At 40.6% G+C, this 23506-nt stretch overlaps 1 protein-coding gene across 3 annotated transcripts in view; it reads left to right on the top strand.

Annotated features, from left to right (window-relative positions):
- The window catches only part of LAMA4 (laminin subunit alpha 4), a 141991-nt gene that overhangs the window by 60367 nt on the left and 58118 nt on the right, over positions 1 to 23506 (top strand). For 2 of the 3 annotated variants that reach the window (XM_043890041.1, XM_043890042.1), the window contains exons 6-12: positions 1514 to 1728; positions 3737 to 3832; positions 5958 to 6109; positions 7918 to 8028; positions 14198 to 14309; positions 17145 to 17312; positions 19727 to 19920. In XM_043890041.1, the coding sequence (XP_043745976.1) occupies positions 1514 to 1728; positions 3737 to 3832; positions 5958 to 6109; positions 7918 to 8028; positions 14198 to 14309; positions 17145 to 17312; positions 19727 to 19920 (1048 nt within the window). The remainder of the gene's footprint in view (positions 1 to 1513; positions 1729 to 3736; positions 3833 to 5957; positions 6110 to 7917; positions 8029 to 14197; positions 14310 to 17144; positions 17313 to 19726; positions 19921 to 23506) is intronic. The other variant, XM_043890043.1, reaches the window with a different exon arrangement.

Raw genomic sequence — 23506 nt, forward strand, 5'->3', positions numbered from 1 at the left:
CCTTGGAAAGTCTTCCTTTCCACTCCCAAGGCCAAGGTTCCACCCAAGGCCCTCCCCACCCAACCCCAGTCTCCTATTCCAGCCCACAGTCCACCCTGAACTCTTATGCCAACACTGGGCTCACTCACCATCACTTTTATCACACATGAAAACCTTCACTGGCTCTCTTCCTTTTTCTCTCTCATCAAAACTAACTCCTGTGCCCAACCTTTAGTCCCTTGATGGTGTGCCTGCACATTTTTTCCAGCCACTCCCAAAGCTTATTCAGCCCACCTTAGCCAGTCTTCAGTAATGATTTAGGGTCCATAGCAAAACAGGGACAACAGCCAGCCAGAAAATGTGTATGTTGGCTCAAACAGTATTCTTACAAAGTTTGAAGCAACCTTTAAAAAAAAAACAGATTTCACATACAAATCCAAATTTCAACATTTCCTTTAAAAACAGATTGACAGGACAGATCATTCCCTCACAGGTACAATGTGGAAACAGTTGATAGGATCTGAGAAGCACCTGCCCCCTCAGATGAGACCTGTGGTCCCATCACGCTCAGCAGGGCTTCTGCTGGCCTACAGGTTATCTTTTGGAAACAGTAAAGAAAGGCATTTTTCCTCCAGGCAGAGGCAGCCCCACCCAGAGCACGCAATTTGGCAAAGCCAGCAAAGGCTGGAAAGATTTCAGTCTCTGCTCTCCAACTGGGCTGGATTCTCTTCATTAAGGGCCAGCTGGCATGACCATAGGCATCAGCTCTGCCCCCACAACAAATGCAGCTAGGTATCTGGCCTCTGTAGGCTTATATATCTAAAACCTACAGAGTAATGGCCATCTGGCTCCAACTCCACTTATCTGTGGGACTCCCTCAGCTCTGCCCTCTGCTTCATCTCCACACTATCTTCTTTCAGTCACAGGATGGCTGCCAGGGCCAGTAGTGCTACCTGCCTCTTTATTCACCTGCGGATGGAGAGAATGCCTTCACAAAGCCCTCAAACAAGAGCCGGAGCTCCACTCCAATTGAATCACTCCTGTGCCAAACCATTTTGACTGGGACAGTGCCAGGCACTGATTGGCTCAGGTTTAGTTTATCAGAACAATCACTCTGGCAAGGTGGAACATATACCAGTGATTCTCAGTAAAGGCATTATTAAAATTTTGTCCAGAACAATTCTTAGCTGTGCCCTAGTGGCAAATCTCATGGCCACATTTAGCATATCTAGTACCACCATCCTATGGCAGCAGTGCCTCCCCGTCATTGGGGTGTAACCACAAATACCCACAAACTGGTTATAGCCAGACACTCCTGCACCTGAAGATCTTGCTGAACTGAATGGGCTGGAACACAACGGAGAAGGGTAGTTCCTTAAAAACAAAGTCCGGTTCTATAGGAAGGTGGGAGAGGGGGGATTAATTCTGGGAGAACAGTCCAAAGAGATTCATTATACTTCCTTCTAGGAAGGGAAGAAGACAAAAAGGAAGAAAACTATGGATGCTCAATTTTTAACGTGTGATTCCCCTTCAGATGCGCTCCTGGTTACTATGGAAACCCCTTGCTGATTGGAAGCACTTGTAAGAAATGTGACTGCAGTGGGAATTCAGATCCTAACCTGATCTTTGAAGATTGTGATGAGGTCACTGGCCAGTGTAGGAATTGCTTACGCAACACCACTGGATTCAAGTGTGAACGGTGCGCACCTGGGTACTATGGAGATGCGAGGAGAGCCAAGAACTGTGCAGGTACAGTGCCGTGCACACTACCGCGGCCGCCCGACTGGTGCCCGTGTGACGGGAGCAGGTGCTCTGTCAGCGCCAGGTTTAGGTGAATTTCTCTTGGGGACATACTGCAGTTACCCCCTTGACACTTTTCCAGGGTAACATGGAGTCTCAGAGTATGCATCCCATATTCTTAGGGGTAGATATTCTTATCACGACTAATGTAACTTAGCTCGTGGGTAGGATGGACCATGAGACACTTAACACCCGTGACTTTTTGTCTTAGCATCTTTATGTCCTTCCAGTTTTGACCAAAGAAGTAAATCAGACTTCCGCAGATAACCTATCATTGACCAGAGGACTGAATGAAAGCTTGCATGGTTCACATCAATTTTCTTATTCTGCAAACTATGTCTTTCTTTATAGTTATATTTCGTAAAAATTAGCATTTCAGTGAAATAGCAAATCCAGGAGTAGTTTCATCCCATTACTTCAAATTATCAGAGAAAATATTTCAGGGATAGTATCTTCCTGGTTAGACTTCAGATAGACTGAAAAGTACCAATTTTATTTGGGATTTCTCCAATCCATTTACCTCAGAGAGTGAAGCTCTTCAGAAGTAAAGTTAAATTGCCTTCCTGCAGGATTAAAGGGAGGCTGAGACTGAGTATTCCTCCTTTTATGTGCCTTTGAGATGAAGAAGACTGAGGAAGAGGTATTGTGCTCTTGTGGCTTGCTTCAATTGGAGATGCTCTCACTGAAACAGGTTTCCACTTAAAGAGATTTTTAAAAAGTGAAGAGTTTGAAATTGAGAAGAAAACAAATATGATCTGCCAAAGTCACAGAAAAGTAACCATGCCTCCAGGAAAGCTGTGTGCTCAGAAGCATAACCCCGAGAATAACAGAGGGAGGAGAGGAGCACTCTGTCCAGTCAGACTAGAGACAGAGAGGAAGTGGGCGTCAGAAAGAGGGTTGGCAAAGCCAAAGACTTAAGCATTGGCATCCTGAGTCTCAAAATACTGACTAAACTCATGTTTAAATGACATGGATGCAGATCACTCTTAGAAAAGAAGCTAATGTTGGAAGCAATAACGCATGACCTTGCTGAATTGTTTCATAAATCTGTATTTTGTGGGACATTTAACAGCCAAAATGTAATAAATGTATGTTATCCTTAAAGCCAATTTTTTATGATTATTCTGTAAAGACAGTTAAGAGGTGGGAGGAAATTCACAATTCTATTCCAGCTTATTGCTAGCCTACATAACTGAAGAAATCCTTTATAAATATTAAAAATTAATCTCCACTCCAAAATGCACTGGAAAATGAACAGTCTGGTGAGATTGAGGTTTTGTTTTTGTTTTTTCCCCAAAAAGCATTCTTAAAAATCATCAAAGATTAATAATGGGCTCTCAAGTCTTCTAAATTCATGTAAATATGGTCCTAATTCTTTTCACAACATTGTTCCCAGCTATCCCACTGGTAGCCATCATTGGGAGGTTTGGAGTCAGTCTTGCCAAGGGTCAAGCCCTGTAGGAGCCAAGAATCGCCCTTGGGTCCCCTCACTCACTCCTAGTGGGTGGCTCCTCCCTCACACCTGGCAGTAATCAAACCTAGACTTGGATTAAACTGGAGAATCTTACTGCGATAAAAGGATGACTTGGATTCCAGCTGAATGATGGACTCTGTGATCATTTTGTACCTTGTGAAACTGACCCAGACCTCTTTGGACTGAAGCAGTTGCAGAGTCGTGTCAGAATCTCAAAAAGATGGGAAAGGAATCCTAGAACATGGAGATTTATCTACTTTTAGCCCAGGGTCACCTTTGAAAGTCTCACCAAGCTGGGGCTTAATTGGGTAAGAGGAGTAATCACTAAATCATGTATTCCTCATGATCTCAAGAAAGAATATAAATTAATCCCCACTGAAGAATTATATACTGATAGCAAGGATTTGTGCAAACCGCAAAACACTGTGATATTTTAGGCATTAAGAAAATGAATCCCTAATCTCTTGTTTTTGTTTCCCACAGCGTGCAGTTGTGGGGGAGGCCCATGTGACAGCATAACCGGAGAGTGCTTGGAAGAAGGTTTTGAGTCCCCTACAGGCACGGACTGCCCAACCATAAGTAAAAATAACAGTACATGATTGACTAACCCCACTTTCTCTAATGCGCTGCAGGTGTAGGATTAAGAAGAGCTATGCAATCCCACCATTGGCTGTAACCCTGTCTGTGCCTCAACCAAATGGACCCCAAGCTAAAGACATTCAGTCCACTTAATTCCAATTGGCAAATAGCAGGTTGCATTTAAACAGCTCTATTTTAGAAAAATTATTTTTGTCAAGTCTTTAAGTTCAAGGTCTTACTTAGTAGGTAAAGTTGGAAATACAGTGCCCAATGACTGAGTTCGTTTTAGGTCCTTTTTCTATATTATCTCTTCAGGTCCTCAGATAATGTAATCCACAGACAATGCTTTACAACATTCGGTAAACTCATGTACCAACAAGAGATTTAAGTGGCTTTTCCCCAGATCACTCCAAATCTGAAGTGGCACCAGTAATATAAAACTCAGTCCTTATGAAAAGGAGCTGCCTTCTCTCTTTCCTGTCTGTCCTGTCATTCAGATCATGAAAGTGAAAGTGAATGTTGCTCAGTCATGTCCGACTCTTTGGGATCCCGTGGATTATATTGTCCATGGAATCCTCCAGACCAGAATACTGGAGTGGGTAGTCTTTCCCTTCCCCAGGGGATCTTCCCAGCCCAGGGGTCAAACCCAGGCCTCCCACTTTGCAGGTGGATTCTTTACCAGCTGAGCCACAAGGGAAGCCAAGAATACTGGAGAGGGTAGTCTATCCATTCTCCAGCGGATCTTCCCGACCCAGGAATTGAACCAGAGTCTCCTGCATTGCAGGCAGATTCTTTACCAGCTGAGCTATCAGGGAAGCCCAATTCAAATCATGAGTAGTCCTAATGGTCTAAGAACCTGCTGAAACATTTCTAAACAAACGCCCAGAGCCAGTCTTAATGACTTCTCAAGCTCCCTTTAAGCCAGTAGCCTAGAAAAGTTCATGATTGATTTTTAGAAGAATTCTAAGGAAAGTTTTGCCTTAAAAAACCTTCTATCAAGAAAGTAACTAATATTTGGCTTTAAGTAGTGTTCTAAAGACTACTTTAATATTAGATATCCCTTCCCCCAAACAAAAACATCTTGGCCTCTCAGTCCCTCTGGGCAACATAGGATGGAAGGCACAGGCTGGGCAAAGTTTGCATACTGACAGCATAGGTGATCCTCTATGCACAGTCACTTTAAGGACATCAGGTGCCTGCTTGGCCTCTGTGTGTCTCCTCCACCAGCCTGATGTACTGGCTGGGGAGTCATTCCTTAGAGAGAGCATATGAGGAAGACCGCATTTAACTTCAAGTAACAAATTAACATATTAACAACATTAACCCTTTAGTCTCCATTTATCAGTTCCCTAGACAGGAGTACATCTGGTGGAAAAGAGGTTGGAAACAGAAAATTTTCAAAGGGTGTCCTTAGTGATTGTGTCCCAGGAGGGCATTGGATCGTGGGGGTGACGACGGTGGTCAGGGGAACTCGAATGTGAAATGCAGGAAGCAGCGAGAAACCGCCACCCCCCTCACCACACGTGCAGGGTCGTCAGCTGTTAGAGAGTAATATTAGCAAACAGTGAGGTCCTGCCGACCTGTTCAGACAGGAGGTCAGGCCATGGGGAGGCACCGGGCCATCCGTGGAGTGAGGAGAAAGCCCTGGAACCTGAAGAGTCAGTCAGGAAAGCTGCTGGGAGAGAAGTGGCAGGCGAGTTCCAGCTTCACTGGCCGGCGCCAAGCGGAAACCCACAACCTGATGTGGAGGGCATCCTCCCAGACGGCTTTCCTCTGACCAGAGAAAAGTGGGGAGAAGGTTCTCTTCAGCCCCCACCGTCTCTTAGATGCCTTGCCCTTTGGACTTCCTTTCCTCCTCAGTTCAGCCACTAGTGTTCATGGTAACCTGCTTTTCAGTTGCGTGTTTGTTTTTTATGTTTTAAGCAGGGATAGTGCCCAGCGTACACTTTGGTCATCTGAGGCTCTCTGAGTATAAGGACTAGTTCCGTGGTCCAGAATAGCTCCTCAGGAAACAAAAATACAAATAGTATTAACCAAGGAAGGGCATATAATGACCAACTTAGAGCAGCATGCTTCACAGCTGACCTTTGATTTTGAGGAAATGACATGCCCGTTGTACCACCAGGCTGCGATAAATGCATCTGGGATCTGACTGATGACCTTCGGTTAGCAGCGCTCTCAATTGAAGAAAGCAAATCTGGCCTGTTGAGTGTATCATCTGGTGCCGCAGCTCATAGGCACGTGAACGAAATCAACTCCACCATCTACCTCCTCAAAGTATGCAGGAATGGTGTACTTTCTGTGTATTTTCACTCTGGTTTCACAGGGTCACTCCTAGTACCTCCTACCCTTTTGTTATCTGAGTCCAGTCGTTATATTACATGCTGCCAGACCTCAGAAATTATGAAAAGTTGATTATACTAATGCACTCCATCCTAAACCAAGAGCTGTCATCTGTGAAAAAGGTTAATGGAAAATGAAATGACTGAAAAACTAGTATCTATGTATAAAGCTATACATTGGTTTTATTTTCTTAAGCTATACATTGGTTACTTAAGTCAACATAACAAACATACTGTTACCTTAGCTTCAGTTTGCTATGTTTTCGTGGGTTTCTCTGAAAACTAATACATACACTCTTGTTCTCTCTTTTTCCTTCTTTACTCCCTCTTTCTCCTGCCCTTACCATTTCATCTCACTGACACACATTTTTTCTCAGTTTTCCAAACTGACACACACACTCAAACACAGAAGCATGCTCATATGCTCTGTTTCTCTTCCTTGATCTAGTGGTTAAATCTGATAAGCAAGTTAAAGGCAGACAGTAGTCAAAAACTGTAACAGTGCTTATATCTCTAAGCTTTAAGAGGTGTTTTTTTCCCTCTCTTAATTATAGGCTTCTATTGCAACCAACAGATACTTTTTAAAACAATGATAATCAGCTAAAAGGTTAATAGAACTAATACCAACATACTTTTTTATTTTATTAGTCAAATTAGCGTAGTGGCTAAGAACATAAATTTTGACACCAGAATGCTTAGATTCAAATCCCAGCTCTGACACTTACTAGCTTTGTGACCTTGAGTAAATTGTTTAACCTCTTTAGTTTTCATTTCCCTCATCTGAAATTGAGGATAATTATTATACCTATCTCATGGGTTGTTGAGAGAATTCAGTGAGTTGTTATATAGAGAGCAGTCAGAATAGTATCTAACTTAGAAAGTGCTCAATTCTCTGCTTTTAGGAGGTACAAATAATATCCACAGCAATTGCCCCAAACGACAAAGTGTAGAACAAAACAAAAATCATGAAGTTGTAAAGCTGGATGAAGTCTTAGTAAGCACTCTATTCCCAGTTTAGGAATTGTTTTTGTCATCTGTTTGGACACATGAAGGCGGTAATTCTCAGAGGCATCACCCAGACTCGGTCCTCTTGATACTGCTTGAATCCTCTTTCCCCAAAAGGACAGCTTCAAGGTAGAAATAGCTATTATATCAGATATAATAATATTGTAGCTGACAGGAAGTCAGTGCCCAGATTAGAGGACTTACTCCAAAGTAATTGAAGGGAAGCTACACCTGGTGCAAACTCCTCAAAAATGGGAATGAAACAGGCAAATGGTCTGAAATAAAAATAATTATTCTCCTTACACTAGAAAGAGGAAACTGAATTTCTAGAACTCCGTTTTCATTGATCAAGGTGGGTTATCATTTCCTTGAAGACCTGCCAGAACTGAAGTTTTAAAGCTCAGACAAGCAAAGCCACTGCCCATCTATATTGAGCCTGTTTGCAAATTTGCAAAAGGTACCCTTTTCCCAGAACCAGCACAGCCAACACCAGAGTCTCTAGCCTGCTGAGGGGAGCTCACAGAATTTCTGTCCCCAGAGCCCTCAGTCCCCTCAGGCAGACCTCAGATTTCATACCAGCTTGCAGTAGCCTGTAGACCCCACTATTTTGAGAATAAAGACTGACTCTCTACTGTAGTCCTCTTACACTGAAAGGGTTTTCTGTGTATTTTTATAAACCTGGTGTGCACATCTACTGACTATGGAAAAATGCGTGTTTTGTTTCTTTTTAATCCACAGACAAAATTGTCAGAAAGAGAAAACCAGTATGTCCTAAGAAAGATACAAATCAACAATGCTGAAAACACAATGAAAAGCCTTCAGTCTGACGTGGAGGAATTAGCTGAAAGGGTATGTATTCGGTTTCTGAAACTAACTTCAAGGAGGGATTTAGCTAGTGTGAGAGTGGCTAGTCACAAATGATTGAGGCTTAACATAGCCCAGAAAAAAATGCAGGGACCCAGGTGCCTTAAAATAAATCAAGACAAGACCTGAGGATAAAGTTAACACACTTGGTCTCTACTATATCTTTGCATTTTGATTGGTTTCCTTGAAAAACCATGTTTATGGGGAACTTTCGTTGTGTTTGCTGCTGGTAAATATCATTGATATGTATTTCATTTGGATATTCATTCAGCTGTTTGCCTTACATTTTATGGCTAAGAGCTATAGAGTGTCCAGAAGTAAACTTTATTACATAGAATATAAACTTTAAATGTTTGCTACAGGCTGCATTAAATAATAAAAGGAAAGAGGAGAAATTGTGTTGAGAAAGCAATTTTGCAGTTTGGCAGGGGGAAAAGAACACTTCGGACCCTCATTTTTTACCATATACTCTAAATAAAATAAACTTCAGATTAAAGACTTTAGTTTAAATCTAAAATTTTCAAGAAAATGTTTGAACTAGATAATTGTTAAATCTTAAAAGGAAATAAAAATACAATTAAACATAGTGTGAAGAATTATAGTAAAATTAAAGAATAGATTTGACAAGGTAAAACTGCAAATACTCAGTAAAACAACTAAATAAATGAAAAAAGTCAGTGAGACTAAGAAAAATGTTGAGGGAAATGTGGCTTGTGAAAGCTCTCACAAATTAACAAAAACATTAAAACACAAGCAAAGTCATTCCCCAAGGGTCTAATGGAAAAATATCAATCCTCTGTTCTAATGAAAAAAAAAAAAAAAAAGAAAATGCAACTAAGCTCCAAGGCACCATGTTTAATATACTAAAATCTTTAACACATTTTTTTCCCCTGATTATGTTCCACCAGTTCTGCCCAGAGTACCCTGGAATTTCTGCTTTCAGATACTAATATTTGACATAAACTGTTGTTCTTTTCAGAAACAATTCTCATTTTCTACAAAAATAATGGTTAAAATGACTCTGATAATCTCTTTTGACCTTGGACCTCTTAAACTAAGAGATTATGCTTCTAAAAATGTGAATTACTCTAATTGAATCCTTGGAAGATTCAACTGCTTTTAAATGCATATAAAAATTGTGTCCCCCTTTCTCCATGCAGTAGAGCATATTAACCCAACCATCAACATTTGAGGAGCAGTGAGATCTCTTAAATTTCAAAGGAAAATACCATGAAAGAAATCTTTGTGAAAACTCATTGTAATTTCATTTCTATGTCATGGCTGGAACTTGCTGGAAGTGTCTCAAATTCTTGAGGAAATGTTTTCACCAAGATTAGTTCCTCCCATAGCTTAGACACAGAGTTACTGATTCTTTTCTTGTACAGTTTTCCTACTTCCAATATTAATTAAATGCAGGTTTTCATGGGGAGGAAATAATGTATGCTTCAAAGGAACATCGCAGTAGAAAAGGTTCCTAAACAACAAGAACAGACCACCAAAGCAGGAAGTTGATGATAAAGCTACTAGAACATTCTACCAGTTGTTTCCATTGATTTTTACTGAAAATAGCATCCTTCTTGTTGTGACATCAGCAGTCCTGATGGTACAAGAACCTGCTGAAACATTTTGAAGCAAACACCCAGAGCTAGTCTTAATGACTTCTCAAGCATCCTTCAAGCCCTTGGTCTAGAAAAGCTCATAATTGATTCTTAGGAGGATGTAATAAAAGCTTTGTCTTAGAAAGCCTTCTATCAAGAAAAGTTAACAATATTTAGCTTTAACTAGAATGAAGAACTTCATTGTAGATTCCCACAGTGTGGTAAAAATCACAGTAATGTTGCCTCTTAAAATTGAAAATGTGGTTGATCCTTGAACAACACGGGTTTGAACTTCGAGGGTCTACTTACACACAGGTGTTTTTTGGTACTATGGTACAATGGTATTACATGATTCACAGTTGGTTGAGTCCAAGGATATAGAACCTCAGATATGGAGGGCCAACTGTTAAGTTATACGTGGATTTTCAACTGTATCAGTGCCCCAAACCCCTGCATTGTTCAAGGGACAACTGTACCCTCTGTATGCAAAGTAACTATTACATGAATCTGATGTAACCCAAATCTCACAGTTTACATTAACTTAAAGTTACTGGTTTTTTCCCCCAACTTCCATATGTAAGTCCTCTAGCCCTCTTTTGATAAATCCTACTGCCTCTTCCCACCCCATACTTAGGGAAATTTACCTCTCTCCTGAGAAACCTGTATGCAAGTCAAGAAGCAACAGTTAGAACTGGACATGGAACAATAGACTGGTTCCAAATTGGAAAAGGAGTACATCAAGGCTGTATATTGTCACCCTGCTTATTTAACTTATATGCAGAGTACATCATGCAAAATGCCAGGCTGAATGAAGCACAAGATGGAATCAAGATTGCTGGGAGAAATATCAATAACCTCAGATATGCAGATGACACCATCCTTATGGCAGAAAGAAAAGAGAAACTAAAGAGTCTTTTGATGAAGGTGAAAGAGGAGAGTGAAAAAACTGACTTAAAACTCAACATTCAAAAAATGAGCTGCTGCTCAAAAAAGCCTCGATTTTGCCACTGCTGATCATGTCTGTAATGAAATACCAAAGCCTCTGTCAAGATTCCACTCTCCCATGTTCCCAAAGGCACCATGCTCAGAGCCAGAGTGGACTAGGCTACAAGCAGAAGTGAAGATAGTGACCCTGTCCCAATCTCAGTGCTGCCCTTGCCATCTGGATCTAGAGCCCAGTCTCCCAAGAGCTGGGTCAGGAGGGTGCCACACTGTTCCCTACAGTTCTCCATCTCCTCCATCTCATCCTTACTCCTTCAGCTACAGCAGCACGTATGAAGACCTTTAGGATTGGGAGGAAAGTAGGTCACTTCCATATATCAAAAGCCTCTTCTCCAATCCTGATAAAAAGACAGGACAAAATGTCAAAGTATGTTTCAATTACAGTTGACCAGAAGACTGTAGAACTTCAGCCTTGGCATTGCAAAAGATTAACTATAAAGCAAGGAGCAGAAGACGATGCTGAAGAGGTTCTCAGAGGCCAAATTGTGAAGAACCTTGCCCACCATGCTCATCCTATGGGCTTTGGAAGATACTGGAGCATTTACCTACAACAGTGAGCTGATTAGGTGCGAAGTTTCAGAAACGTTCCTCTGCAGCGGGGATGATAAATTGGTGAGTTTAAGACTGAAGACAGGGACACCAGTTAGTAGATGGTCACAGTAATCCAAACAAGAGCAGTCAGTTGCTACCTTGTATTCATTGGAAAGGAAATTGCAGTGAACCAGGATAAACTGAAACTGGTGGTGGGGAACAAGAAGAGAGGCCAGAATGGCAAGTGAAATAAAAGTGATCCAGTGACCGACCAGTTGAATATGAAGAGTTGCAAAGATGTAAGCTATTAGACTTGTTAAGATAGATGGCCAAGACTGATAATTCAGAATGGATTCTCTGGACCTCTTCCGGGTGAAGTACCAGTGGATGCCAGAGATTTGAGTCTGTAGCTCAAGAGAAGAGATCAAGGCTGGAAAAGTATCTCAATGTTTAGGAGATAGTTAAACCCACACAAGTAGACATCACCGTACAGATTGTGAAGTGGCACACCAGTATTCCTACTGCCATTTTGTCCAGCACTGCCTCTCTTTAATGTTTCTCTTAGAGTTATTATTAAAAGATCCCCTTTCACTCTCAAAAGTGTCATGTTTAAATAAATGATTATCATCCTAGATAATGATTATCATCCTCACTTATTAGAATAGTATTCTAGGTACACTATACTTTATGCCCTGTATAGTAAATGAAATTCTTGCTGCCTTTTACATCAAATGTGTGTCAGAATTCACTGCTGAAGTGAGTAAATGATTAATCCATTTGTAATGCTAAACATCAACCAGCTTACAGTTGTGAGCTAACTTTTTAATACAGTTTTCCTTAGACCAGGATGCACCTGTTTTACCATGTGCCCATGTCGTTATTTTCCTCCCATAATCAAAGTTAAAGAAAACCGTAGAACTTTCAAATAAGGAATCACTATATATTATATCCAGTAATTTTGCAGTTTAAAGAAACAGATGTTCCTCTTTGCTGCTGTCTTTTTTTAAATATGTATATCTAAGCGCCCTCTGGTGTTGGTCAAAAGAGCTTGTCTTTGAGTTATCCTCTAGCTGTCTTTCATTACTTCAGTGAATTCAGTTTCCATATCAAGAAATAAATGAACGCAGTAATAACAATAAACCTTTCCCTTGAAGGATGAAGCCAAAGTCAAAAATATGCATGTTGTACTTTGTAAATATAACTGAATTTAAACTGGGCCAAAAATCAACTTCTTTAAAAAATTTTAAATGTTTTATAGGTCTGTGTCCCTATTTTTTAACAGGGAGGGATGACATCAAGAATAAGATTCATCTTATTTTCTGCATCATCTAATTTTAAAGTGACCACAAAACTTGTGTTTCCAGAAAGCATTAGAACAGGGCAGGAGGGAGATTGAAATTGTGGGGAAAGAACATGTGACTCAGATTGCTGTGTCCATTCAGAGAGCATGCACTTCAGCGAAGGAGCTGCAGTCTGCAGCACAGGGAGCTTTGTTTGGAGGGGTTTTGGATACAATGCCGACGAAAAGCTCCTGGGGCATGTGTTTGCTGGGATGCCATTTCTGCATTCTCCTCCTTGAAGGGCCAGTGGCTTGGTTATGCTTTGTGGTGGTGGTTTAGTCACTCAGTTGCATCCAGCTCTTTGTGACCCCATGGCCTGAAGTGCTGGGCTCCTCTGTCCCTGGGATTTCCCAGACGAGACTACTGGAGTGGGTTTTGCATAAAAACATTCCAGGTAAAATCATGGCCTAATCCTCCTGCTGGAACAAGAGAAGAAAGCAGAGAGATCTGAAGCAGCCACTCTCCTGTTCTGGGGGCCTGCCAGCCAGCACTCCGCGTAGCAGGTCACCTGGCGGTCCAGTCGGGTACAGCTCGTTTGTCACAGAGCGGAACCAGAAAGACACTGGGCAAGGCAAGTGGGCACTTGATCAAATGCCAGACTGAGGAAATGTCCCACCTCTTAAATATAACCCATGAATCTGTCTTTCTGATGCCAGAGTAAGTACCCATCCCCATGCTGTGCATCCAGGCTGGTGTCCTGGCCTTGAACCATTTTTTAAGATGTGCTTCCCTTGTGGCTCAGACAGTCAAGAATCTGGCTGCAATGCGTGAGACCCAAGTTCGATTGCTGAGTCAGGAAAATCCCTTGGAGAAGGAAATGGCCTTCCACTCCAGTATTCTTGCCTAGAGAATTCCATGGACAGAGGTGCCTGGCAGGCTATAGTCCGTGGGGTCACAAAGAGTTGGACGCAACCAAGTGACTACATTTTCACTTTACTTTCTCTACTGTCTTTATGCACTCAGAGAGAAATACGCATGTACACGTGCACGCCCACACATCCTTTCCTCAGGAGCCACATTTGAGTTGGGATTTCATCTTGACAGATCCTATGTGTGAGTTCTGAAACAGAGTTGAAAGAATGAAATCAGCTTCTCAGAGAAGAACTTCATTCACTCTGAGCCAAAGCTGCTTAAGTAATTATTTGTACACAAGTGCCTTCAGTGTTGATGGGAATTTGGAAGCAGCACTGAAAATAGCGTTAGCCTAGTGAGCATAATTCTTTCAATCTCTGTGGTAATTTAGTTGCAGCAGTGGCTGGACCACCCAGAAGCCACTGGATGCATGGAACATTTTGAGATCTGCCTGCTTTCTCAACATGTTTCCCTTTGAACCCTTAAGCATTTCAATCAGCAGAATGTCAAACTGATCTGCAGACATGGATAATTCCCTAGTCTGGCATCTTGAGATACAGTAAAAATTCAAAGGGTAGATTACTTATGAAAAGATGGGTGGTTTGGATTGAACTGTGACTGATGGCTTAGGAATAGAAATAGCATCTGTAATTCTAAAGCTGGTCATCACATCCGTCTTCTTGCATGAGTCCATTTTATATGTTACAGAACTTTCGCATGTCAGAGAAATTTATGTTTACAGAATACATTATGCTCACCCACCCCCACATGTGCATACACAGCCTTTCCTTCTCGTAAAATTAATCTGGTGTTTATACGGATTATTTATAGGAAAGCCAAGCTTCAAGAAAGGTCCAGTTGGCTCAGAAGGAAAGCATGGATACCATTAACCACGCAACTCAGCTTGCAGAGCAAGCCCACAATATGAGGGATAAAATCCAAGGTAAATATACTCTCTACTGGCTCAGCTCCATGTCAAGGCATCACTCTTGTTATTAACAGCAGTAAAAGTAATGGCTACTGTTAGTGTTTATTGTGTGCCAGGACCTGTTGTTAGAGTGTTACCATTTCAAACTCATATAAAATCTTGTTTCACATTTGTTTGTCTGGGACTTTTGAGCACTCATCTCCACTACTATTTTCAATAATAAATGTGGAGAGTAGGAAATTTCCTGACAGTCCAGTGGTTAGGACTCAGGCAGCGCAACAAAAAGGAAAAAAAAAAGAATGTATGTAAAAAATCATTCCCTTTCCACGCATTTCACAGAAGTGAAATGCCAATATACCTTTCCAGTAGAGGAAATTACATGCTGTGTTGTCTCTAAAATGCAAGAGTTGAGTAGGAGTCACATTTTTCTCAGTTATTCGCAGTGGAAACTCTGCCTTTAGAGTGGCAGTAAACTGTCCACTGATCCAGGTCATCCTGCACCGTCTCTCTGATGCTGTCCTTAGAACCAGGCAGGTGCATGCTCTGGTCCCCAGTCCAGAAGAAAAACCAACAGGGGGTGTGGGAGAGTTCTTTGCCTTAAAACATAAAATTGACAGATTTTACCTTTCTTCTTGAGGGTTTACTTACTTATATTCCAGCTTCTCATAAATGGAGGCTGCACTTTGAAGACTATCTTAATAGCACGCTGAAAGCAAACCTTTAGTTTACCAACAGAAAACAGGCTATTGCTTTGGTTCTGAGATAAAGAGAATTTACTTGGGTTACAGTCTGCTAAGATACAGTATTTGTGTGTTTCCATAGTTTTTATTATCCTATATATTAAGAGCTGGATGACAACTACAAGTACATCTCAAGGGCACAATGACAGTGAAGGGTCCCACAGTGGCAGATTCGTATCTTTACACTGAGGTAGAGGGAGAGTGTTCCAGGACAAGGGATGTATTGAGCCAAGATTAATCATTCGCTGTATTTCCTTCGGTGCCCATAATACATAATAAAAACAAATGGTATGCATTTCAAACATCCCCTGCTCCCATCCTTACTATTTCATGCTTTTGCATCTACCAATAAAATGTTCTTTCCCTATAATATTTTATAGTTAAAATTGATTTGTTCAAAAAGTAAGACTAAACCTAGATTAGCTGATCTCATCTAATTAAGAAATAAATGTCCCTCTCGGCAGCAGATAAAGCCAGCATCCTAGATCTTAGCCATTCAGGAATAAAAAAAAAAAAACAAAAAACAGTTCACCTTTGCTGTCTAACTCAAATTTTGATTCTAGGGTATTTCATTTGGAAGGAATCTAAGCCTTCTTATTTGACCCTTAGGACATAGGATAAGAAGGAAAAATTACAAAAGAAGTGTAAACCAGTAATTTCCATCAGTTTCTACCTTTTTAAAATAATGTATGAACAGCCTTCAAAGACCAAAAGCATAAATGTTATTCTCTGTATTTCCTTTTTCTAATCTAGACCAGACATGGCTAAAATAAAATAAGCCAGATTGTAAATATAATATCTGCATCAAAACACCAAGAAATTCAGCATTGCCAATGCTAGATCTAAGGAAAAAATATATGTTTAGTTTATTTCAAGGGTTAATATTTTAGACTTTACTTGAAAAATGAGTACTTAACTCCTACTTGAGTTTTGTTTGAGCATACCTTAGTTTCTCTAAAACTCCTATCAGTGATATTTACAGCACTGAAAGCCTCTCCCCCGTTTATCTCCTTGCTTCAGAATTCAGGGATGCTGCCCAACACCAACGGTGTGCCACTCCTTATTCCCAGCCATCTCTAAAGTAACTACTGGTGACCTTCAAGCTGTTATCCACATAAAATACAAGCCCTTATCCTGGTATGATTTATGTGAGACCAGTGTTGTTTACCCATCTTGTCTGGCCAACCACATAGATCATAGTAAACCACAGACAGACAATTTCATTTATGCCAGGAAGATAAAATGCTTCCTCCTGGAGCTACCGTAGGACAAGGTGGCAATTACATAACTTTCATCTGATCATATATAGCAGGAAGAGGGAGCCAGAGGCCTGCTCAGCTCTGCCAGTATTCAGACAGCCCATCTAATGCCTCTAAGCCTCAGCAGTCCCTCTGGTTCTGAAATGAATGCTACCTATGGATGTAGGCTGAGAATGACCCAGAGTCAGAACAGAACAGTCTTGCCAGGCGGTCATACCACAGAAGGCAAACAGCAGTTGCAAAAAAAATGTATATATTAATGAGTAAAAGCTCACATCCTGCTATAAGAAACCTCTGTATTATATCTAGTCTGTACAACAATCTGAAAGACTCACTTGAACAGCCATCAGTATACACTCATTTTGGCTTAGAGCTTAGGTAAAATCCTTGGCTAAATTACAGTGAATATCTCCAGTGCCTCCTATGTGTGACAGGCGATACATCAGAACATTTCTCAAAATTATGTATTTTATTATATAAAAGATTGATCAAAGACCCTAAATTTGTGTTTCTTACATATTAACATTTTTGAATCACGGTAAAATCAGACTCAACTGAAATCAGAGCAAACTTTGTATTAATTCCACTCCTGTTCTGAAGTCGCTAAATGAAAAGCAAAGAAGAGTGACTTCCTTTGGTTTAATCTCTCCCTGGAGTATATGATGAACTCCAGGGCCGACACCAGTATTCACAGCATGACCATCACCACGCTGTCTTTGCATAGGGTCTCTGTCTCCGTTTTAGGATCAGCCCTGCCCATTGCCCTCATGGTTTCTGTTTTCAGTGACGTCACTGTCAGACTCCCCATCACCTCTCCCTCCTGCCTTCTCTCACTGTGCCCTTCCTTTCAGAGATCAGCAGCAAGATGCTGTATTATGGGGAAGAGCAGGAACTTAGCTCTGAGGAAATCTCTGAGAAGCTGGTGTTGGCACAGAAGATGCTGGAGGAGATCCGACGCCGTCAGCCGTTCCTCACCCAACGGGAACTTGTGGACGAGGAGGCAGATGAAGCCCATGAATGTAGGTATATTCAGCTTCTAGAGGCCAGCACACATCTGCTTCCCTTGTGGGGCCAGGAGAGGACGCCCAGTCACAGGGCAGCGTTTGGTCAAAGCAACCAATTCCCGATATTCACTCACTGAGCATTTAAAGTGGCCTCAGGGAGTTCTTCAGGACAACTTGACTCTCTATATATAGACCAGGAATTTTAAACCCAGAGCCAAACTTCAGCTTTTGAAAAACTGCTGAGGTTCTACAAGGAATCTACAAGATTTTACTCCTGAGGAGAAAAAATAGGAATGTAGCAGCTGGTAAAAAAACGGGGGAAGGAAAGCTAAGGGAAGCAATTCCCAGAACTTCAATAAGAGAAGTCTCATTGAGAAAGCAGTAAAAATGTAAGGAAGCCCAGCAACATTCATGTTCTGATGTCCGTGAGTGACTTTTAATGACTTTGAAACCTCACTGGAAATTTAACATTTCCTTTAGTGATTAATGTAAATAACAAGCCACAGTAGTATTAGTGAATTTATGACTTGGTCACTATATCAGTTATCAATTACTAGCTCACAGTCTACCCCAAACATGAAAACAATAAGCATTTATTTTTTCATGATTTCATAGGTTGGCAACTTGGGTTGGACTCAACCTAGACAGGTCATCTCTGCTCCATGTGGTGGAGTTCACTCACATGTCTGGGGTCTTAGCTGGGATGGCTGGGCATCTCCCTCCATGTGGGGTTTTATTCTCTGGGAAGCTCACTGAGCTTGTTCACATGGCAGAAGCCTTCCGGTAGGGCAGGAATGGGAAGTACCAGGTCTCTCAAGGCCTGTCCTTGGGACTCAGCAATGGCATGTTCATTCCGTTGGTCAAAGTGAAAGTCGATCAGTCATGTCCAACTCTTTGCAAGTCCATGGACTGTACAGTATACAGTAGCCAGAATACTGGAGTGGGTAGCCTTTCCCTTCTCCAGGAGATCTTCCCGACCCAGGAATTGAACTGGGCTCTCCTGCATTGCAGGTGGATTCTTTACCAACTGAGGTATGAGGGAAGCCCTCTGTTGGTCAAAACCAGCCCAGATTCAAGGGTGAGGAAAAAGACTCCACTCTTAATAGGAAGAGTTACAAAAAATCGTGTCCATTTTAATCTACACAGTCAACAAAAGCAGCTACAGGTTTGTGTATCATATTTTAGTTGTCACTGTTATTTCACAATGTTAAATTCATCAATAATTCAAGAATTTTAGTAGTTATTGGTTTCACCTCTAAATCTGATTAGTTATCACGCTGATAAGAAAGCACATGTATTATTATATTACCAATTTTTATACATCTTTTTAGTTCTACATATTTTATCTTGTACATTTAAAAACATATAAGAAGGGATCTGAAGGCTTTGCCAGGTTGTAAAGGGGCCCATGATACAGAAAGGGTTAAGAACACCTACATTAGATCACTTTCCTACAATTGTCACTATCAGCTTCTGTTAAACTTATTATGAATATTTTAATAGAGGAGTATTTTTGGCATAAAGGTATATTGTGATACCAGACTTACAAGGTCTTAGAAACAGTAAGAAGTAAGGCAGAATCAGGCCCGTTTCTGAGTCCAGAGGAAGTCAGCTGTCAGGAAGGCTGGAGCTCTCATATCACAGCCAGATGCTTTGCCTCTTTGGGGGTTTAACAAGACTGCTCTGGGGAAATGGAACCAGATACATCTCCCACTTAGCAGCCTTTCACCGAGTAAAGGCATTTTTTCAGCCACTTTCTCTACTCAGCCGTGAACCTGTATCTTCTGCTCGTGATGATGAAAGTAAATTCAAAACCTCAGTAAGACAGACTGATAGTCCCTGGAGAAAAAATAGAATCAAGGTACAGAAGCAATGCATGTAACTTTGATTAGAGAATTAAGACATAGGCAAAGTTTAAGAATATTTCATTGCCATTTAATCTTCCAGAATAATGATTCTGGAATAATGATTCCAGAATAATGATTAAGCTTGACCTAAATAAAGGAGCCAACTAAACGTAGCTGCCTGGAGAGAATACAGAAGATGAGTGGTTGTACATTTGCCAATAATAGACAAAATAATTGGAGATATCTCTAAAATTGTAGTATATCCAAGTTTCGTTTGTATGGTAAAACTATTAATAATCTGGGTAATAATAAACCTAGTTGAATGACATCATTTCCACATAAAGCATCATCTTGACAGGAAAACTAATCAACTCCCATTTTAGCTGATGGTGGTCTAGGATGGTCCAAATCCTACAAAATAGTATTTAAAGCTTCAAATAATGGGGCCATTTTTGTGACCAACAGCTTCAATCGCTGTTGCTAAAGACATCACCTGCCAAATTTGCATCTTTGCTTCTGTGGGCTGGGGTGGGAGGAGAAGGGAGGAGCCCAGACTGAGTTTCTGTGTGCCTTTCTTCCCAGTGCTGAGCCAGGCTGAGAGTTTGCAGAGGCAGTACAATGACACGCGCTCTCTCTTTCCTGTGGTCCTGGAGCAGCTGGACGACTATAACGCCAAGTTGTCAGACCTCCAGGAATCACTTGACCAGGCCCTTAACCATGTCAGGGATGCTGAAGACATGAACAGAGCCACAGCAGCCAGGCAGCGGGACCACGAGGTACAGTGGGCACTAAATGCAAATGCATTTGGGGCATATATTAACACAACATGAAGAAGAGACAGTTGGTAAACAGTTTTAAAAATACTGGTACATTTAAATCTTTGTTTTTAAAATTATCTGCACATTTTTTGCCACTGTCATTTGCTAATATAAGTGTGTACAACTAAAATCAAGTTGAAACTGTTGCAGTTGTTTAGCTTGTGTATTGACTAAGAATGCAGTTGTTCTTCGTGCTTCTGTCTGCCTGTGTTGGATGTATTTCTCTTGCAACTGAGCAAACAAGGCATGATCCTTGTGTATAATTTCTTTTATACCGAGAGTACTAAAAATCCCAAAGCAACCCAGAACCGTGTTTCCTATAAGGATATGTGTGATTTTGGAAGGGCCTGATTAGCAAATCTCATAGCCTGACTGGTCAGCAGCTGCAGAGATAGGGAGTCTAATTCAAGCTAAGGTCTTACAATTACAAAGAGGTGAAAAAATTTCCCAGGCTTGGCCAGAGCTTGCCAAAGAGGACACCTTACAGGGCCAGGATTTGTGCATGCCCACACCTCCAGATTTAGAACTGGTGGTGCTCACACTTCTACCCTGAGTGACACATGCACTCACACCATCGCTGTGAATGGTCATTTTCTGATAGGAAGACGTGTGCCTCTAAAAGCAGTGTCAGAAACAGGAAGCAGCTATGAGCAAATTCACTACTTCTGTTATGTTATCAGCAAACCCAACTTAAATTAGGTTCTCCATCCTGATTTTCAGTCATTGCTACCTTTCAGTAAGTTGTCATCAAATTTCCTAAATAAAAGTGAATTATACTTATTAACGCCATTTTGCACCATTGGAGCAATCTCTTAGCCAATATTTTTTAGAATAATAATGGTCAGGGTAGCATTTTTGTTTAAAAACAGAAACATGATTATCTGGCACAACAAAATTATGAGTGTAACACAAAATAAATTCTTTAAGCAGAATTTAAGAAAGTTATTGGGACTCATCCTTATCCTTGAATTTTTCCCACCCTCACATCTCGTCAGCCACAGGATCTGGCCCATTTTACCTTTGGAATATTTTTAACTATCTTCCTCCTTTTCTGTTCCTCTACTACTTCTTCAGTGTGGGCCTTTGTTATTTCTCAACTAAAATAGCCTCCTCCACTCCCCTCCATTCTTGTGTCTGTATTGTGATCATCTGCTCATAGATGTCTCCCCCACTCACCATAAGTGTTTTAGTATCACATTTCACTGTAAGAACTACAGTATGGCTTAAAAAAAAAAAAAAAAACCAAAATTTCAATCCTTATACAAAACCAAAAATAACCACAAAGTTTAATCATTTTGATGTGTGCAAATAATAGCCACACAACTAGTGATTACATTATTTATTTTGTCTTCCTACTCCCAATGTGAAAGGATAACAGAATAATAAAAATTTTTATCAGATGAATATGAGATTCTGTCTATTTAGAGTCTCTGATCAACCAAAGTTCCACCTTCCCAAGACTTTCTCTGTCTCTTTTTTTTAAGTATGAAGAGACTTTTGTTTTATTTTGTGCATATGTGAAGTGGATACTGAAGCATGCTGAAAAATGCTAATTATGTCATTTTTCACTAATTGTTAGTTTCTAAATTTTCTTCTGTTCAAATTGTCCATCTCTCTGTGAGAATATCTTTGTTTCAAAGCTAATTTTATTCATTTCTGTCTAATTCTATATTTGGCACGTGACAGAAACCCTTTAACTTGAAGCATATTGTTTCCAACTACTACCGATGAACTTATCAGGCAGTGCTGTTTGCACACGGTTTTGAAGCTTGGTTGTTACTTCAGGGTGTTAGCTGTGTTCCCATAAGGCAGCTCAGATAGACGAGCTTCCAGAAGGGGTCGTATCTCAGATTCTGTAACGGAAAAACTGCTCTGAGAGATCTACGTAATACCAGTCTTTTTCACCCTTCTTCCTTACGTACTTTAAAATATTGCTTTTGTGCAGAGCTGTATAACTACCTGTCCTTGTGAAGACAAGAACGGTTAACCCCAGATAGTCATATTGTATTAAAGTTGATGGATTTTGAAGGGAAATTGATTTTGTTTTAAAGTTCATACTTTAAGAGGATGTTCAAATGAGATGTTCTTCTGTCGCTAGACCTATGTCTTCCCCTGTAGCAAGGTATGTGGAGAAAATGGGTTTCATTCTTCTTTTCCACTAAATTAGAAAAGAGTCCAGGGAGTGAGACAGGACGTTAAGATGAACTTTAAAAGTTTTAAAATATGTCATTCAAGTGTAGGCTTTTGTAATGATTTCTGTGATACCGTAACATAACAAAAATTTCAATTCCAATTTAAATTACCATTTCTTAAGTAACTTCAGCTCATTTTTTACTCAGATTACAAAGTGAGGCTTTTACTTTTTCCCCTCCTAAAGTTTCATTCTGTGTTCCTTTCCATCTCGGAAGTGCCACAATGTTTCTTCAGAATCACAACTTCCCTGACTGTGAAACTCCAGAGTGACAAGTATAAATGAAAGTGTTCATCAGAAAATATATCCACACTTGGAACAACCCAATGGAAAAATGGAAATTTCTCCAAAGAAGAAATACAAAAGGCCAAGAGGCACATGAAAAAGATACTCAAAACCACTAATTATTAGAGAAATGCAAATAAAAACTGCCATGAGCTATCAGTTTACACTGGTCAGAATGGCCATTATTAAAAAGTTTACAGATAACAAATGCTGGAGAGGGTGTGGAGAAAAGGGAACCCTCCCCCAGTGTTGGTGGAAATATAAACTAGTGCAGCCACTATGGAAAGCAGTATGAAGATGCCTTAAAAACTAGCGGTAGAACTACCATATGACTCAGCAATCCCACTCCTTGGCATATATCTGGAGAAAATCACAATTCAAAAAGATTCATGCACCCCAATATTCATAGCAACACTATTCACAATAGTGAAAACATGGAAAAAATCTAAATGTCCATTGCCAGATGAATGGATAAAGAAGATGTGGTATATACATACAGTGGCATAGTGTGTATGTGTGCTCAGTAGTATCTGACTCTTTGCGACACCATGGACTATAGCCTACCAGGCTCCTCTATCCATGGAATTTTCCAAGCAAAATTACTGGAGTGGGTTGCTGTTTCTTTCTGCAATGGAATACTACTCAGCCATAAAAAAGAACCAAATAATGCCATTTGCAGCAACATGGATGCAACTAGAGATTATCTTACCAAGTGAAGTAAGTCAGAAAAGAAAGACAACTACCATATGTTATCACTTATGTGTGGAATCTAAATATGGCACAAATGAACCTATCTCCAAAACAGAAACAGACTTGTAGACAGGGAAGCAGACTTCTGGTTGCCAAGGAGGGATGTGGCAAGGGAGAGGAATGAACTGGGAGTTTGGGGTTGGTAGATACAGGCTATTATGTTTAGAGTGGATAGACAACAAGTTCTAACGTATAGCACAGGGAACTATATTCAATATCCTGTGATAAAACATAATGGAAAAAGAATATAAAAAAGCAATATATATATATATAACTGAGTCTCTTTGCCGTACAGAAGAGGGAGCACAGCATTGTAGA

The sequence above is a fragment of the Cervus elaphus genome, chromosome 28, assembly GCF_910594005.1.
Source record: "Cervus elaphus chromosome 28, mCerEla1.1, whole genome shotgun sequence".
Classification (NCBI taxonomy): Eukaryota; Metazoa; Chordata; class Mammalia; order Artiodactyla; family Cervidae; genus Cervus; species Cervus elaphus.